Source organism: Simochromis diagramma, unplaced genomic scaffold (genome assembly GCF_900408965.1).
Source record: "Simochromis diagramma unplaced genomic scaffold, fSimDia1.1 OVJJ01000596.1, whole genome shotgun sequence".
Lineage (NCBI taxonomy): Eukaryota > Metazoa > Chordata > Actinopteri > Cichliformes > Cichlidae > Simochromis > Simochromis diagramma.
Genome location: NW_024387245.1, coordinates 11,753,981 through 11,770,934, shown reverse-complemented (window position 1 = coordinate 11,770,934; position 16,954 = coordinate 11,753,981). Strand labels below are relative to the sequence as shown.

The window sequence follows — 16,954 nt, the reverse complement described above, 5'->3', positions numbered from 1 at the left end:
GCGGTGCCCTGTTTTGTTTTTTCTCTACTATTTTGTTGATATTTTTGCTCAGTTTTTGTGATAGATGAACCACAAATGGGTGCGCTGCATTAGCATTAGCATGCAGTCACTCTCATTAAGATCATGCTGCTGAGCTAAGGCTAGCATCGGAGTGCTGCTGTACAGTTTCAACAAACTGCTACAATGCCTGAGCTAAAATATTGTCATGTTACATTTATTTTAAGACCAACACAGAGAGTTTCATGAAATCATTCAAAATGTTAGGTTTGTTTCTTGTCCCACCAGTTGCCACAAACCTAAATCATGCATTCGCTAACTTGTAGCTTCAGCTTCTAACAAAGACCTCAATTTGAATCAAAATGAAGGCGCATTATATTTAAACAAATGGACAAAGAGAAAATGTGAAAGCATCCAAATATTTGCAGTGAGAGGCATAAACCGGTCAACAAGCACAGCAACTGGATTCACAGCTCAAAAGAGAGGACCTACAGTTGTGATCCACAACGCATGTTATGTACTCTAGTCAAATTATCAGTGGAAGAAACTCCGACAGGCCTGTTTCAAAAGAAATGTCACACTTTTTTCACAGTTAATTATTTTTGCTTTAAAGCTCAGAAGAATCTTTCTTGGCTGAGCAGATTGAGATTGCTTTGTAAAGAAAATTGATATTTTGTTAGCTGTAATGTGAAACAACTGTAGCTGAAGAATTAAACTTCACAAAAAAATCACAAGAATTAATACACCAGACAAGAGTGTGTGCGTGGGCTTTATATAAAAGCTCCAGATACAAAGAGAAATACTGGTATCTTGATGTCCAGCCAAACGAATAACATGTTTTATATCCATAGCCTGCCTGCAATACATGCAAATGCTGCATGTTTCAGATGTGCGCATCTGTAAGACGCATCAAAATCATAACGAGGCACTAAAAACATTTGAGTAGCTGTATGACACGAGCTACCAGCTATAAATAAATCAAAAGAAGTTTAGAATTTAGATAAAACTAAATAATAATTGTATTTATAGCAAATAAGTATGAAGTAATTCAAGCTGCAAAATTGCATGTACATTAGATTAGAAGTAAATGTGTGTTATATGTGTGTGAGATTATTGAAATCTGGTGTAAGTGTTCAAATAATTATGCAATTTGTAAAGTGATCATTGCAAAAAAAAAATCTCAGTATTTGACATTTTTCTGTAAATGTCGACTTTTTTGTGGATGTGCACAGTATTACAGTTTTTCGCAACTGTTAAGACACGTTTCTTGGCGATTTCTGTCATCTAAAAACACAAAACCCAGTTTATAAAATAAAAAACGGAACTTTATTATACACATCTGTTAAACTGTTTCACACAGCTGTCTTATCAGTAAATCACATGGCAGCAGTTCAGTACATTTAGGCATGTAGATATGGACAAGACAATCTGCTGCACTGAGCAAGGAAATATAGTTAAGTGACTTTAAACATGGCATTTTTGCTGGTGCCAGATGGGCTACTCAAATGGGCTCCACAGTCACCAGATCTCAACCCAACCAATCATACCTGTGTAACCAACAAACTTGCAGCATGTTAATATGGACCAAAATCTCTGAGTGTTTCCAGCACCTTGTTGAATCTGTGCCATGAAAAATTAAAGCAGTTCAGAATGCAAAAGAGGGTCGAACCCTTTACCTGCACTGTGTAACTAATAAAGTGACAATTTCCTGTAAATGCACTGACTATTCAGTAAACAATATTCAAGAATTTGGTGGCCACAGAGAACATGACAAGTGTGGTTTGAATTCTTTGTCCTGCTCCACTTTCTACTCATAATTACCGGCTGTACAATCTGACACTGCTTAAACTGAGTAAATAACATAATTAACAGCAAGGCTGAACAATTTTAAGTTGTTCTTAGGAAATGTGCTTAACTTATGCCTCCTGCGGTTTCCGTTAAGCATCACAAGTATATCAGTGTGAAAATGTGAGTGAGAGTGTATTTAGGAGTAAACTAGATCTGCAAATTGCATCTAACTTTGTAAAAGAAAATGTTTTGCCAGGAGAGCGATTCATTTAATACTAGATTTAGAAAACTGTGCATTTGATACAAAGAAACAAAGCTTGTGTGTTATCAGTTCAGAAAAACTGTAGAATACTAAATACTTTGCAGTATGCTGTGAACAGTAATTTGACATATCATAAAAATGTTGTTTTCTGGCTTTTACATGGACCACCAAAACAACATATTGTTTAAAGTATAACATGGTTATATTTTCTTACTTGGAAAGTAATACATTAAATCTATGTGGATTTATTATGAATGTAAGCATAATGTTTTGTAAAAAAAGAAAAAAAAAAAAAAAAAAGGTAAAAATAATTTTAAAAAGAGGGGAAAAAAATAGGTTTCAGATATAATTTTCCAGTTTGACTGGACATTCAGATAAAATCGTTTGCATGTATTTACGCCATGCACACAACTTTTTTGATTATTTGTCATTTTTCTGAATGTTTTCTTTAACAAAGTAACAAACAATATTCTCTATATTTTTTTCTTCCTCTTTTTACCTTAAAGGTTTATGAAAGCTATATCAGAGTGAAAGTATATACTACTGAGAGTCATACTGGCAATAAAACTGATATTTTTTCCGTATATAGTAGCTGTTTATGTAAAAGAATTTAAAAAACTATTTGTATGACATCACATTACCTCTCCATGAACATATCATGTAAAGTATGGGATTTTATGTGAATGTAAAATATAGTTACTGTGCCAAATCTTAACACGTGTGACAAATTGTGTCCTATTCTGTAGGTTACTGTGTTTTGATGAAAAGATTTATGTAAATTTTGTCAACAGGTTGTTAAAAATGTTCAATTTAAATGTAAATTTAATTTTGACTGTCAAGGTTTTCTGTTCTGTGCCTTTTGTAACTTGGAGTTTTAAAAGCTGCACTTTCATGAAACTGAAGTAAAGACGTAAAAAGATGGGAAATCAATCACATGAATACATGGCTTGAGGGAAAAAATGATACAAGATTTATTTTTAATAGGTGTCATAATAAAATATTAAGTATTTCTGTTTTATCTTTATCACTTCTCTGTTCTTAACACAATATCCTGCTTTGTTTTTATTTTGTTTTTTCTTTAACTGTTACTGCACATGTAGAGGTTACTGCATCAATTATACACTTATGTAAGTGATGTCTATAGATGCATGTAGTCCAATAAAAACAAGTGCATTAAGAAAGCTGTTTGTTTTTTTAAATTTCAATTTAAAAGATGTAAGAAAAGTAGAAGTAGTTCATAAAAGTAGAAAGAGTTATTGTGGAATTTATTCACACAGTTAACTTATAACTTGGAGGGCAACAAGAAAATTAAGAGCAGATCTAAGAAATTCTGAATTTATCTCGTTTTCAGCCGCTTCACATTCGAGGGAGAACAGTTGCCATGTTTCCTTATAATCAGCCCCTTTTTCACTGCTTTTTTCTTGGCAAATTGTTTTGTTGCTTGGTCCCGCCAACAACTATCAATAATGTGATTTAGAACAACACAGGAGTGTCCACACTGGATAAGACAAGCAGCAATATAGCAAAAGGACTGGAATGTCAATGACACTCAGACATGGTAACCTTTACTGAGGTGAAGCTGTGGGGCGAGAGTTAAACTCTTTTCCAAATCTGAGGTGAGACAAATAACCACCAGTGGGAGCAAAGGATACCGACTGACATACAGTTACAAGTTCTTAACTTGTTGGACACGATTTTTGTAGTTTTGAGGATTGTAAGCTAAGAATCAAGATGTGATTGAAGTGGAGAGTTTCCGCTTTGTTGCATCAGTTAAGGAGTTACAGCCATATTTACATGTAGTTCCTGATATTAAGATGCTTAAAAATAATTGGACAGTTGACTGACCAGGTGAGGCCTGTTCCCATGTTAATTAATAACAAATGAAATGGACATAATATCTGAAGTTTCTTTCAAGTGTTTAATATATGTTTTCAGTGTATTTTTTTCACTATAAATTGATCAAAGATATAGCAAAAACTACAAGTGTCCAAATCTACAATCTGATTCATTCTAAAACAGAATAAATAGACTGGTCAGCTCAGCAGCACCAAAAGGCATAAAAAGATCACAAAAGACAACTAAAGTGCATGATGACAGAATTCTTTCAATGGTTAAGAAAAACAACTTCACAGATGGCAATTTCCCAGGACTGTCAACTCTGTATATCTCAGGCTCCTACACTTGTTTTTTATCTGATGTCATTGAGAAAGTTACGTCAAATGTTTCCACACAACTGTGTTAACTCCTAAGAAACAGTTGAAGTTTACTTGGGTCATTTGTCCCATTGCAATTCAACACCCTGTTTTGTATTTCTTAAGAGTTTCTCACTTGGATGGAACCACTTGCCTTAAGTAAATCCAAAGAAAATGTTTTTTGAATTGACTGTATTTCATTGAAATAACACAAATGACACAAACCAAAGAGGATTCCTTAAAAACAACAATAATGAGATAGAGCATCTTTAGGTGAAACAAGCCTGATCCACGAAATTCCCACCCAACACCTCAACAGAGTCAAAGGATCTGCAATATCCCTGTGCCAGACACCACAGCACACTGCATAGAGGACCTGTGCAAGGTTAGGGACCTGGACACCTCTGAGTCCAGTCTGCCAACAACACATGTGCATGTTTAACAAGCATACATGTGATGCATAGGGGATGGTCAACCTGCAAGCAGCCAGGCAAAAGCAAGATGCCACATCCCTAACCTTGTCACCGCCACCGTTTCCCTAATAGCATCCAGTGGTAGCCTTCAAGCACAAGGGAGACCTACACAATATTAGGCAGGTGTTGTGAAGGATGAGTGACTACTGTACATTTCAGCATAATCTGAGCAAAGAATATTAAATACTTGAGGGTTTTTTAAAAAAACAAAAAAAACAAAGACAATTAGAAATATATTAGTCACAAATCCAAGGGATTTGCACGATGCTTACTAAAAAATAAATTAACCAACTTTCTGACTATTAAAAGTTTCATTATAAGATTCAATCCAGTGTTTCACTTCACATATCATTTTGAAAATTAAATTGTGTTTTCTAGTGGCTGGGTTAGTAATAAAAATGAAGTCATGAGATCAAGATCATAGGTGTGAATGTGCGAGTGAATGTGAGTGCGAATGGTTGTCTGTCTCTGTGTGTTGGCCCTGCAACAGACTGGCGACCTGTCCAGGGTGTACCCCGCCTCTCGCCCTATGACAGCTGGGATAGGCTCCAGCGCCCCCTGCGACCATGAAAAAGATAAGCGGACGCGAATGGATGGATGGATGGAGATCAAGGAATCCCCCATGATCCAGCACAGAATTAAAACCATGCAAAAAAAAAAAAAAAAAAGGTTTCCATCTGCTCAGCAATCATTCATTCCCTTTCGGCCCACATCATATCAAATGTAACTCCTCAGAGGAGTCTCACTTTAAGGGCACTCTGTGACTTATCAGTGCAAAAACTGCATCAATTACCCCGATGTTGTACAGTTACTGTTCATCTCAGATTTTGTTTTGAAATATATGCAAATACTTTACTCATCTAAGAGAAGTAAATTTATTATTCAAACGAAAAACAGCAACAAACAACAAGTGAAATCTTCCTTTCATGTTGAAAATCCGTAAAAAACTAAAATAATATTGGTTTTCTGAACCATTCCTCCTTTTATTAATGTTAGGTATTGGCTTAACAGTCATCTGAACCCTCAAAGTGAATGTCACTCAACCCCACTCAGTGTTCATGTTGATTTTCCACCCGCCTGGAGGAGGGGGTTGAAGTGAGGGCGGGAGGTCAAGAATGGAGAGGAGCTGCTGAAGTATGCCATTTTCTGCTTGACTTTCCTCACTGTCTTCCTCGGTTTTTAGATCTCTGCAGAAATAAATAATAGAATAGGTGAATTCATAATCAACAGGAGTGAAACTTGTCATGCGAGCCATGTAGAATGAGTGTTAAAACAAAAATGAAGGTACATACCCTTTACTACCGAGGGCAGCTCTCTTCTTTTCCCTTCTCGAGAGCCATTCTTCTATACTTCGTCCAGGCATAATTCTGTCCTCAGAGTCCTCTCTGTGTTGTCTTTCATCTGAGAAAAGGAAATAGCTCATTCAACTCAGCATATAGCAGTTTACACACTCATCTGTAGGAAATGTGCTCAACAAGTAGTACTTGTCTTTCTTTACTAGCAGTTTCTTTGAACTATTTTTTTTCCAGAGAATGTTTAACTGCTGGTCTTTGTGGTTTTAATTCAGTAACCCCGGTTCTCTGAAAACAGTCAGTCATCTCACAACGGCGAGTGCTTTCTGGCATGGCCAATCATAGAAGCTCCTCCACCACCACATCCAACTAAGACAAACCAACATGGGCTCCCCAACACCCTTTATGATAGCCCCACCAGACATTCTCAAGGTACTTCTTCCACGTGCCCTTGCAAATACGGCAGTGCAGTGAGATACCGCACTCAGCTTTCAGAGAACCGGGGTTACTCTGGTGAATGGACACTCTCTTTCGAACCTTACGGTACTCTGTATCTCATAATGGATGTTACAGATCATTCTCAGATTGCATACTCTAAAGTCTATAACACCATACCCCAGGCAGGTGGATAACTCACACCCACTCCAAAGGTCAGTATACAGCTAAGAGCACACACTAAGTATCATTGCTCAACTAACAGCTGCACAGACGCCCCACACATAAATACCATTAAAATGAGGTAGCTGATGAGATAGCCATTCCTCAGGTGAAATGAGCACACAGATACTCAGGAAGCTTCAGTATCTGGGACTTCTGTGCCATCACAATAGAGAGCAAGCAATAGGACAGTTTCTCAAATATATCAATTGTCATCATAAAGTGAACGTATGGAAAGAGTGTGGAATGCTTGTTTTGGTGGAGATGATACATGAATGACTGTGCCATCTACTTTCATCTAATGCCTCATCTACTACATACATGCCGGAACAGCAGGCATGAGCTGCTGACAAGAAGCTCACGCAAATATTTTTCCATCATAAAGATTCCTTTACTCCACCTTCTTGCTGCAGGACATCTAATGGACTCTTGCTGCCACAAGCTTTCAACTTTTACGAAGATCAATCTAGGAGGGAGATGGAGAGAGCTGAGTTTCCCCGATAGTGAAGCTCAAATTCCACCATGTCTGGGCAGGAGGGAGAACAGCATCCTCCTCTTTATCATCTCTGTGGAGATCGATGTAACATCGCCCTTATCTTCTTCAAGTTCCTCTTCAGAATTGAGGAGCTGGTTGAAGAACGTAGGAAATTCAGTCTCTTGCTTCTTGAACATGCCTCCCAGCAAGTGCCAGCTAAGCTGGGTTTGTCACTGGACTTCACCACAGTGTCGGATTATTAGGGACTGGCTTTTGAGGCCACTGACCCTCGCAAATGCCACTCCAGGATTCTGCCTAGCATTGCGCTGCAGTGCTCGGGAGAAGCATGTTTAACATGCATACATATGATGGGTCTTTCCCTGACATGGTGTAGCTACAAGCAGCTAGGCAAAACCAGGACGCCACATCCCAAACCTTGTCACCACCAGCATTTCACTAATGGGTTCAAGTCGTAGCCCTAACCACCAAAGCTCAGCTTTACAGCTAACAAATAGCTGCACAAACACAAGCTTTTATTTTTGTAATGAAAACATAATTGCAACAAAATGACAATTAATCCTGAAACTACAAAAACCCAAGTTTGGTGGCTACCCTGATGGCTGCATCTGTAAACAGTTAAGCGTTTGAGGACCGCTAAGGAGCTCTAATGATCTTCACGTGGAAGAAAACAAGAATGCTGGTATGGAGCCAGGGGACAGACACCGTTTTCTTGAAGTGATTTATGTGTCTTAGACGGGGTATTAGTGAGCACACAAGAAGATGCTTTCCACTGCTATAGGGAGTGAGGTTGAAAAGAGAACACAGTATTCTCCAGTATTGTATATTTAACAATTGTAATACAAAGCTAAAAGTTCAAGTAAATGTTTTTACTTTGATTAGAAAAATATCTTTCCATTTGAAATGATCTGTGTATGATGCTTGCTTTGCTTCAGGGTCCTGTAAAGCGTATCACAAGGTAAACAGCACCATCTTCTGTTCACAGCTTACCTTCCACCTGTCTTTGTAAGTTAAATAGCTCTTCTTCTGTCATATGAGAAAACCTGCAGTTGGAGCCAAAATCACAAATTCCTAAAAAACAGAGAGAAAGAAATTCCACATTTAAATTCATTTTTACTGATACTAAATCAATTCACAAAAATATGATCAAAGTGCTTTACTTTGTAGAGTAAAAACAATATAATAATTGGGAGAAACCCCGACAGCCTTGTTATCAGGTTTAAACAGGATCTTGGCTTCCATTTTTTCACAGTCACACCCAAGATATTGGAAGGGAAGCTATCTCCTGCAACAGGTCGAGGGTGGGAGGAAGATGACAGCACTGTTAGTACGCTCACTGAAACTTTTTGGAAGACTTTTCAGGGATCCTTTCAAATAATAAGGAATTCAAATAGTCCTGCCTAGAAGTAACAATTTATTTCAGTATTTCAGAAGAAATAAGGACATCCTAGAATATGCTAGAGAAAAGATAAACACTGGTCAAAGTGGCTCCAACATTCCTCACACCGTTACTGCTGGCCATGGTGTTGTAATCTAGAGTTAGTATAAGTAGCACTAAATAAAGCAACTTTGCTATTGCTTGTATTTGTCAGTAGAGAATTACAGGTCATTCTGATACCTTTTTGGAGAAACTTCCTGCAGGGCTTCTTTTCTTGCTCATCATTCAGAATAGCTGCAGAGTCTGTGAAGAGAAAATGCTGGTTATCATACACAGTTAATCACATATTATGAAAAAGCAATGCATAATTTTTCAACTACAGATTTTCATGGATATGAAAACCCTGGTCTCAGAAATAACTGCTACTCTCACCTCTAAAATTGTCAAACCAAGCTTTTTTTGCTCGGTGATGCTGAACACCATTCAGATGCTTTTTTCTGTTATGCATGTTGTCCTGAAAGGACCGGTCGCAGTAGTCACAGTAGTACCTCTTCCCCATGGTCAAAGTTGTGTTCGGAGTATTGCAATATCACCTTTAAACACCTGAAAGACAGTAAATAGCAAACAAAATCAAAACTGTTCTGAAAATATAGAGTAAAAGAATATGTGAATAGTTTCTATACCATGGTTAGGGTGACTTTAACTAAGAAAACCTACATCAGTAAGGAACAACTGACCACTGTGCCCACATCTATTAGATTATAACAAAAATATGAGCAAGTACATATGTAAGAAACCCTGGAGAGGTGTGTGAGTGAAAAGGGAGACAGGCGTAACAGTGAAGATGCAAATAGTAGAGGTAGTGGAGGCAGATGACCCAGGGTCAATCATCCAAAGCAACAGACAGTGCACAAGAGAGGTGAAGAAGAGAGTGCAGGCAGGTTGGAGTGAATGGAGATGAGTTTCAGGGTGAAAGAGTGAAAGAGAAGGTTTACAAGATTGCAGTGAGATCTATGGTTTGGAGATGGTAAAAAGAAAGAAAAACAGGAGGTGGAGCTGGAGATGCTGAAAATCTTGACTGGGAGTGACCAGAATAGACAGGATTAGAAATGAGTACATCAGCGGGACAGCTCAGTTTGGAGACAAAGTTAGAGAGGCAAGGCTGAGATGTTTTGGATAATTGCAAATGGGGGATAGTGGATATTATGGACAAAAGATGTTGAATATGTAGCTCGCAGGCATAAGGAAAAGAGGGAACCAAAGAAAAGATTCATGGGTGTCTTGAAGGAGCGGTGGCCCACCACTAAAGAGAGCAGCCGGAAGAATAAGAAGACGTTTACAGCAAAATGTTCATATAAGTTCACGTGTGCAAGCCAGGGTTAAAAATGCTTGGGAATAAAAGTCCTTACACGACAAACTGGGACCAACAGCACATCTACTGACACAAACGCCCTCCGACCATTTATTTAGTTGCTATCTGTTTTGTTTTTGTTTGTTTTTTTAAGTCTGAAACTACGAAGCATAATTGAAGAAGCACTGAGACGAAACACGTGCATACTAATCACACTCTCAAGCCCAAAACCGCACAGCAAACCATACCTCAAATATTTATCCCTGACGAGATTATAGCATGCTGGCTACAATCTAGGTGGCAAAGGCGTTATCCTAACAAAAGGTACCGGGTATCTGTTTATTAGCATCCGGCCACCAAGCTAAAGCGGAAGTTTCGCGCTAGCGCATCCGTTCCTGCGCAGTGAGTACTGAACCGTCGACATGGCGTTGGCTAAGTCTGTCTACAATCTTCTCTTCAGGAGGACATCCACGTTCGCTGTAACCATCATGGTTGGAGCTGTCCTTTTTGAACGAGTATTTGACCAAGGTGGAGATGCGATCTTTGAGCAAATGAATCGCGGGGTGAGTGCGTGTTTTGGGCTTTTAAAGCACCTGACCTTGTACGCAGAGGGCGAAGCGGCGCTAGCGTTAGCCGAGCTAACTTGCCCGCTAAGTCGAGCGTTCTGGTCTTTTGACAACTTCTTCGTTTAGCAATGCCCATCAGTTGTCTGAAAACTCTAACGTTACATTGCATGTGTTTTATTGCAGAAACTGTGGAAACATATTAAGCACAACTATGAAAACAAAGAAGAATAATGGGACACTGGCTGGGGTTCTATAAGGCTCGATGGCATATGTTGTCACATTTCCATTATCCATTCTTCATGGACTCCACACCTGAATCAATTCAACATGGACAATGTGCTCAAAGTCATGCCCAGGCTATCGGCGGCTGCCAAGGGACCTACGAGAGCCGACAGACGGTCCAGACCCCGTGAAGATGGAGCAGTGGTTCCTGTCGCTTCGTCTCCTTCCTTGATGTTAATTGTAACGCCTTCGTTTTCCTCACTGATTGTAAATTGTTAAATTAAACATGTATTTGTCTAACATACTTAAGCGTCTTGGTTTATCACGTTGAATATCTTTAAAAAGTTTCTATGTCCTTTCACCATGTAGTTATTTCTAGTATCTAGGAGAGAACTCATGTCAACTGCATGTTTGCAAACTTTTATAGAGCAAGCGATTTCTACTTTTGTTGGCATCAGTTCTTGAAGAAAACATTTTTTTTCAACCTGTATTTAACCAGCAAAGTGTATTGTTGAGGCAGTCTCTCTTGTGTGGGGTTACAGAGGCAGCATTAATCTGACATTATTTGATGACAAGAAAAACTGAAGGTCTTGAAGAAAATCCACACAGAAGCACACACAAGGTGTCTGTTTAATAGGGGAAAAGACAGTTGTCTAGTATATATTTGCAGAAGGAGTTGCTGTGGGGTTTTCAGCTACGAGTTCTGAAGTCATTTGTCAATGCTTAACAATTTTGTAATATCCCCTCCAATGAATGTACAAGTCTTAATATCTTAATGGAGGGTGGCATAGATTTTATACTGGAAACCCTTCCTGTTCCAACCCTCCCACTGTTCCAGGATTAGGACCAGCACTAGGCCCCTCAAAAGGTCAATGTGTGTGTCTTCCTGGTCTTGGATCTTGTGCTTTTATGGGTGAATGTGAATGAACCCCTATTCATGCACTCTGTTAAACCTGCATTAAGACTGATCACCAAAAGAAAAACTATTAATTCCATAATTTTCTTGTGGAAGTTATACAAGAGCAGGATTCGGTCTTTCAGCAATTTGAAGCACTTCTACTTTATTATACTGTTAAGCAGGGAAGGGAATTGCAGAGGGAAACACATACACAAGCAGAAAAGGCACCCAGTTAAATGAGGCAAACTGCCACATAACCACAAAAATATTTGGACCAATTGACCACTATCGCCACACTCACTGCATTACAATAAAACTGGGTCAAGTTCATGTAACAAAAATAACATTCACATCACCAAAAGGTAAATGATTTTCAGGCTTATCAGTTACGTTCATTGGCTGATACACAGTAGATAGTGACTGATACTCAAACACACCTGTCACAAGCTTTCTGCTGTTGCTTTTTACAGTTTGCCTGACTACAAACTAAAAGCAGGTGTAAAAAATATTTTAGTTATGGAAAATTTATACACACACAAGATTTTGCGCTAACTAAATAACATAAACATGTATTTTTGTTTCAAACCTCGGCAGTTCAAACAACCTTGCCAAGTCAACAAGTGACAGTAAGTGATGGGATGTTAGTGTTATTTGTACTGTAAAACTTAAACTTATCAGTTGTAATAATTAGAAGTAACACTTAATCTTATCAAACTCAATAACTAAACAAGCACCCACTATCACAACAAATGGAAACTAAACTAAAACAAAATACAAAAACAGTTGCAAAAACACTGTCTTAGCTCTGCTGCAAGCACATGTATAAGAAATCATCCTTAAGCAAAAAAGCGATTCATATTTTCACAATGCGGGGGAGGTGCATCTAAGCTCCAGATTCTGACATCATGCTCTCCATATCACTATCATTCTCAGGGAGCCAAACCTGTGCAGAACTTCTCCATGGACACAAAAAGTGATTACGCTCTTAAATTTATCCAGTGCAAGGAGGTCCATGTATCACTGAAGTTTGTGTACTCTCCAAGTGTCAGTGCATCTGCCAGCAGCTACCAAGTGAAGAAATTAAAAGTCACTAACTAAAACCTTTTCAGTCTTGAAATGCCAAAGAGGCAAATTTTGGAAAAATACAACAGCTCTTTATTTAAACACATTAATCAGCTGAGTCACCAATGACTTCATCTGCCTGAACTGAAGATTAATAGATAGGTGCGCGTGTCCAACCATGTTATTGATGAAGACAACTGGTGTAAACTATTGAGAGGGTTGGAGAAAGGCCTCAGCCATTCAAATACATTCCACACAGCTGCATTTGAGTCCCAGACCAGTAGAGGGCACACTATCACTGCCTCATACTTCCACCTGCAAGAATCCAGGTATTGCTCATGACTCACTAATGGCTCGATTACCATGTGCTTAACAAAACACCAATACCAGGGTTAGGTGAGCTGTTACATAGCTTGAAACAAATGTATTAGAAAACAAACATATAAACACATTATAACAGGAATGCTGGTTTTGTAAGTAGCCAGCCTGTTTAAGCCTAAACCTAATGTTAAAAAGAAAACATAAACACATTGCCACTAACACACCAGCACAGTATTTGTTGAGTATTATTTGAGATACACATAACCAATGTTTTGGCCTTTCTCTGAATATATTCCATAACACGTGCACAAAATGTGACATTACTGTGTTTACAGTTCAAATAGGCATATTTTCACGTGACAATGAACTGCCAGTAAGAATTTATTATTAAAACCTGAAAATGTTTAAAAATAAATAAGATGAAAACATTTGTTAGGAGATGAGCATAACACACGAACATTCACTACATTAGTATTTTTACTCAATTCGCTTGTTAAAACCAGTAGGCTATTACTCAGCTGTCAGTAGATAGCATCTTTTAACCAACCCCACAGTCTTGTGAGCCACAGGTTTACACCCAGCTCGGATAAGTATTGTATTTCAGGTGTGAGCATTTTTTCACAGACTGTCCTGAATCTCGGATCAACATCTTTCTTAATGTTGTAACCCAGGATGGAACTCTCTCCAACCGGCTGCCAGGGCAGGAAACGCCTGTTCTGAATCTTCTGCGCTTCAACCGCACCTCCGCCTTCAATACAGATGTCCTTCATCTCAGCATTTCTTCGCCTCAGCTCCTCTACCTCCTGCTTCATTCTTTCTCTCCCATATGCCTCGACTCTGGCCCAGAAGGTACCATTAAAATACTGATAGAGTTTCCAGTCTGCCCCATTCCACTGTAGAGCTTTGGCTCTCATCTCAGCATCCAAATGAGACACGGATGAGCTCTTGCGAGCATTAAGCTTAAAGTACAGGATGTCCTCCATTGTCCAACAGAGCAAATCCTTCAGCAGAATAAGAGACTCCTCGAAATATTCTGCAATGAGGACCAGATGAAAACGTCTTGATAAGTTCTTAATTTCTGTCATGACGCGAGGATCATCAGCCTCGAGGTTGTTATCCAAACCAAAGTCAAAAAAGAGCAGATTTTTTAGATAGAATGAGTTGAAAGCCTCTGGACCGTAGAAGGCCCAAGGGTTGTTCAGAAACACTGCCAGCTTGTTTTCACCCCTGATCCTCCACGTAAGGGGAACTGCTTTGTGGTAGTAATGGAAGGAAGATTCAAAAAGATCCACCGGGTCACGCAAGATGGTGATGTACACGCTGTCTGGAGGCAGGAGCTTGGACACTTCTTGATGATCAAAGCGCATGTGGTTGCAAACGATGTTGAAACATTCTCCAGGTTTGTAGTCCTTCACCTGGGAGCACAGGAACGGCGATGGGTAGAAGAAGTCATTGCGCCCATCAGGAAATGCAAACCTGAGCTTGTGCTTTTCTCCAAACCTGAAGAGGATATTGAGGATGGTGCTGCTAGCTGTTTTATGCGTCTTCATAAACATGACATTCACTTTGGGTGAGCACTCTTCTGAGTGAGACTGCTTGTTCAAACTTTTGTTTTGTAATTTTGCCACACCGAGGGGACACGTGTCTTTTTGGGAGTCGCTGTAAATATATCCAATAAGTCAGTTTACCGAGTTTATCTTATCATATCTCTTATCTTTTGTGAACAAAATAATGATTTCTTTTGAAATATTTACCTGAGTTTCACTTGGTTTGGGTTTCTTAAGCAGTACAGCGCCACCATGACGTTGGTCAATAAAACCCATGGAATCAGAACTCGTAACAGAGCCTTGCATTTAGTTGCTTTGATGCCTGACATTATGTGAACCGAGAAGAAACCTGAAAATGAAATCAGAGGTTACACGAGTATAGAGGCGAGTATAGAGGCGAAAGGCAAACACGGCTCTGAATTTACATACTTCATTTGATTTTACTGTTTAACTGCTGCTCTCACAAGCGCCAGACAAATCAATGAACAGCCCAAGTATGCATTTGTGGCAGGAACATCTTGCACAAAACCCTACTAATTACCTCCATTTTCATTTTTTATGGCAACAGTAATGAATAACGACTTATAAACATACATGCAATTCCTATGTTTTAATCTGTCAAGGGGAAAAGGTTAAAACAATGTCCATATGATAAACAAGGAGGGAGGTACAGACTAAGCAGATAAGAGAGAAAATTGCTGCATCGTTCAAATAAAACACACAGCCCCTATGTTGACACTAAACACATGTTTATGGTTTTACAATTTTCTCTTCAACAAACAGCAGAGAAGAGAAACAGATCAGTCTTTTCTGTAACAGCATCGTGCTCAAAGAAAACATCTCATGTGAAGTGAAAAATGACTGGACATCACGTTTCTACTGCGCTTCTGTTATCGACACGGGAAAGATGCTCACCTCTGATTAGCCAGATAAGCATTCCAGATAAAGGGAGTCAAGTGGTGTCATGTGACTCTGGCTCTTTTGTACTGACTAAATATTGCTTGTGATAGCAACCCAGGTATGAGAGTATTTGCTGAGTGTGTGTCACCAAGTAGCGAATAAGTAAGTCGAGTCAAGACTTTCAGCCTGCGTGTAAATGGTGTTGGAGTTTTTCTAGCAAAACAGAGAGTGAGAGTCTGACTTACCTGAAGATGACAGCATTAGAGGTGTTAGGGTGAGGTTAGGCTCCCTTCTAGACCTTGAAATCGCATTTGTCCATCCTAGAAGTGGTATCTTACTGGCTGCTGGATAAAGAGGAAGAGGAATTCTCCTCCCACAGGGGCAGGTATGCAAAGTAGCCTGGACCTGAAGGACACACCTCTGTATAACTGTTGTCATAAATAACCTATCAAGCTAAAAAGACGTTGCTCTAAAATGTGTTCAATTCATGTGTATATGTACAAGTATATGTTATGGTAAATATGTTATGGCTTTGATGATAGTGCATTGATGAAACTTCCAAATATAAGAGGAGGTGCATAACTATAACTGTATTATAGAAGTGTACTAAACTCTGTGCTAGCTCCAGTCACATTATTACCTCTTTGCCAGATTTTCTCAAATTATTTTTTAAAGTCTGAAACAGACTGTATTAGCCAAATATTATTTAGCAGTTTATAATAAGTAAATGCAGTAATTAGTACTAACCAGTTTAAGTAAATTTCCTGCATTTAACCATCGTATCCAACCAAAGGGAGTAGCTGGTAAAGTAAAAAGTAAACACCTTAATGCTGTTTAAGAGAACTTGTTGGTCCAGTCACACGAGCACTGGTTAAGTCACAAAGCATTTTCTTTTTATACTAAGCTATATATTAAGATTTTTATGTCAAGTCAGTTCTCTGTGACCACATACACATTTTATTAGTACACATGTTATTTACTATCCACAGTTTAGAATATATGTAGCTAGGATATACTGTTTCAAAGCTTGCACAAATGTTCATGGATGCAGTTTGGACTCCTGAGAACACAAATCTTACTATCATTCATTATCTTTACAGTTACAACATAGAATGTTGGTGCTCAGGTTAGACATGGTACAGTTTGGATATAGCCGTGTGTGCTGTGCTTACTGAATGTTTTTCTTCTGTCCCTAGATACTTGGGCGCAGGTGTTGGCTCAGCTGCTGTTGCAGTTTACTGAATTATCTGTTCCAGTAGGTCACATCAACTTAGCAGAGGGAGCCCACTCCTATGTGGCAACAGCTACGGCTGATGTCACTGACATCAGAATACGTCAGAGGGTGATCCAGAGTATTTCACTAAAAAATAAGAGCAGGGTTGAACCTATACCAGCTTAGACTGGATAAACGTAGGAATGCCTGAGGCAGGAGCTTAAAATAGTCATTCTTCTTTTATTTCCATAAGTTTTTAAGGTGACAGATTTTAAAACATTACTTAGTAAAAAGCTGTTATTTGATCCAGCTGTCTTAGTTAATTATAGACTGATTTCTAAG

At 38.8% G+C, this 16,954-nt stretch overlaps 3 protein-coding genes across 3 annotated transcripts; 1 reads left to right on the top strand and 2 right to left on the bottom strand.

Moving 5' to 3' along the window:
* Positions 1 to 27: 27 nt before the first annotated feature.
* zmat5 (zinc finger, matrin-type 5) lies at positions 28 to 10,249 on the bottom strand. Its single transcript, XM_040053338.1, has 6 exons — positions 10,132 to 10,249; positions 8,965 to 9,135; positions 8,773 to 8,835; positions 8,145 to 8,225; positions 6,005 to 6,113; positions 28 to 5,899 (listed from the first exon to the last, which is right to left on the bottom strand). Exons 2-6 carry the CDS (start codon positions 9,089 to 9,091, stop codon positions 5,752 to 5,754), a joined length of 528 nt encoding a protein of 175 aa, XP_039909272.1. The 5' UTR covers positions 9,092 to 9,135; positions 10,132 to 10,249; the 3' UTR covers positions 28 to 5,751.
* Positions 10,250 to 10,270: 21 nt separating this feature from the next.
* Positions 10,271 to 10,975, top strand: LOC120747459 (cytochrome b-c1 complex subunit 9). Its single transcript, XM_040053339.1, has 2 exons — positions 10,271 to 10,446; positions 10,633 to 10,975. Exons 1-2 carry the CDS (start codon positions 10,306 to 10,308, stop codon positions 10,678 to 10,680), a joined length of 189 nt encoding a protein of 62 aa, XP_039909273.1. The 5' UTR covers positions 10,271 to 10,305; the 3' UTR covers positions 10,681 to 10,975.
* A 64-nt stretch (positions 10,976 to 11,039) lies between these two features.
* Positions 11,040 to 16,058, bottom strand: gal3st1b (galactose-3-O-sulfotransferase 1b). The gene is made up of 3 exons (XM_040053330.1): positions 15,645 to 16,058; positions 14,707 to 14,848; positions 11,040 to 14,611 (listed from the first exon to the last, which is right to left on the bottom strand). Exons 1-3 carry the CDS (start codon positions 15,835 to 15,837, stop codon positions 13,474 to 13,476), a joined length of 1,473 nt encoding a protein of 490 aa, XP_039909264.1. The 5' UTR covers positions 15,838 to 16,058; the 3' UTR covers positions 11,040 to 13,473.
* Positions 16,059 to 16,954: the final 896 nt, after the last annotated feature.

Coding starts and splice junctions, on each gene's coding strand:
- zmat5 (XM_040053338.1), bottom strand. CDS start 9,091: ATGGGGAAGAGGTACTACTGTGACTACTGCGACCGGTCCTTTCAGGAC. Junction 8,226..8,772: donor CAGGAAGTTTCTCCAAAAAG/GTATCAGAATGA, acceptor TCTGTTTTTTAG/GAATTTGTGATTTTGGCTCC. Junction 6,114..8,144: donor CTTACAAAGACAGGTGGAAG/GTAAGCTGTGAA, acceptor TCCTTTTCTCAG/ATGAAAGACAACACAGAGAG.
- LOC120747459 (XM_040053339.1), top strand. CDS start 10,306: ATGGCGTTGGCTAAGTCTGTCTACAATCTTCTCTTCAGGAGGACATCC. Junction 10,447..10,632: donor TTGAGCAAATGAATCGCGGG/GTGAGTGCGTGT, acceptor GTTTTATTGCAG/AAACTGTGGAAACATATTAA.
- gal3st1b (XM_040053330.1), bottom strand. CDS start 15,837: ATGACAACAGTTATACAGAGGTGTGTCCTTCAGGTCCAGGCTACTTTG. Junction 14,849..15,644: donor TCTAATGCTGTCATCTTCAG/GTAAGTCAGACT, acceptor TTTCATTTTCAG/GTTTCTTCTCGGTTCACATA. Junction 14,612..14,706: donor CCAAACCAAGTGAAACTCAG/GTAAATATTTCA, acceptor ATATATTTACAG/CGACTCCCAAAAAGACACGT.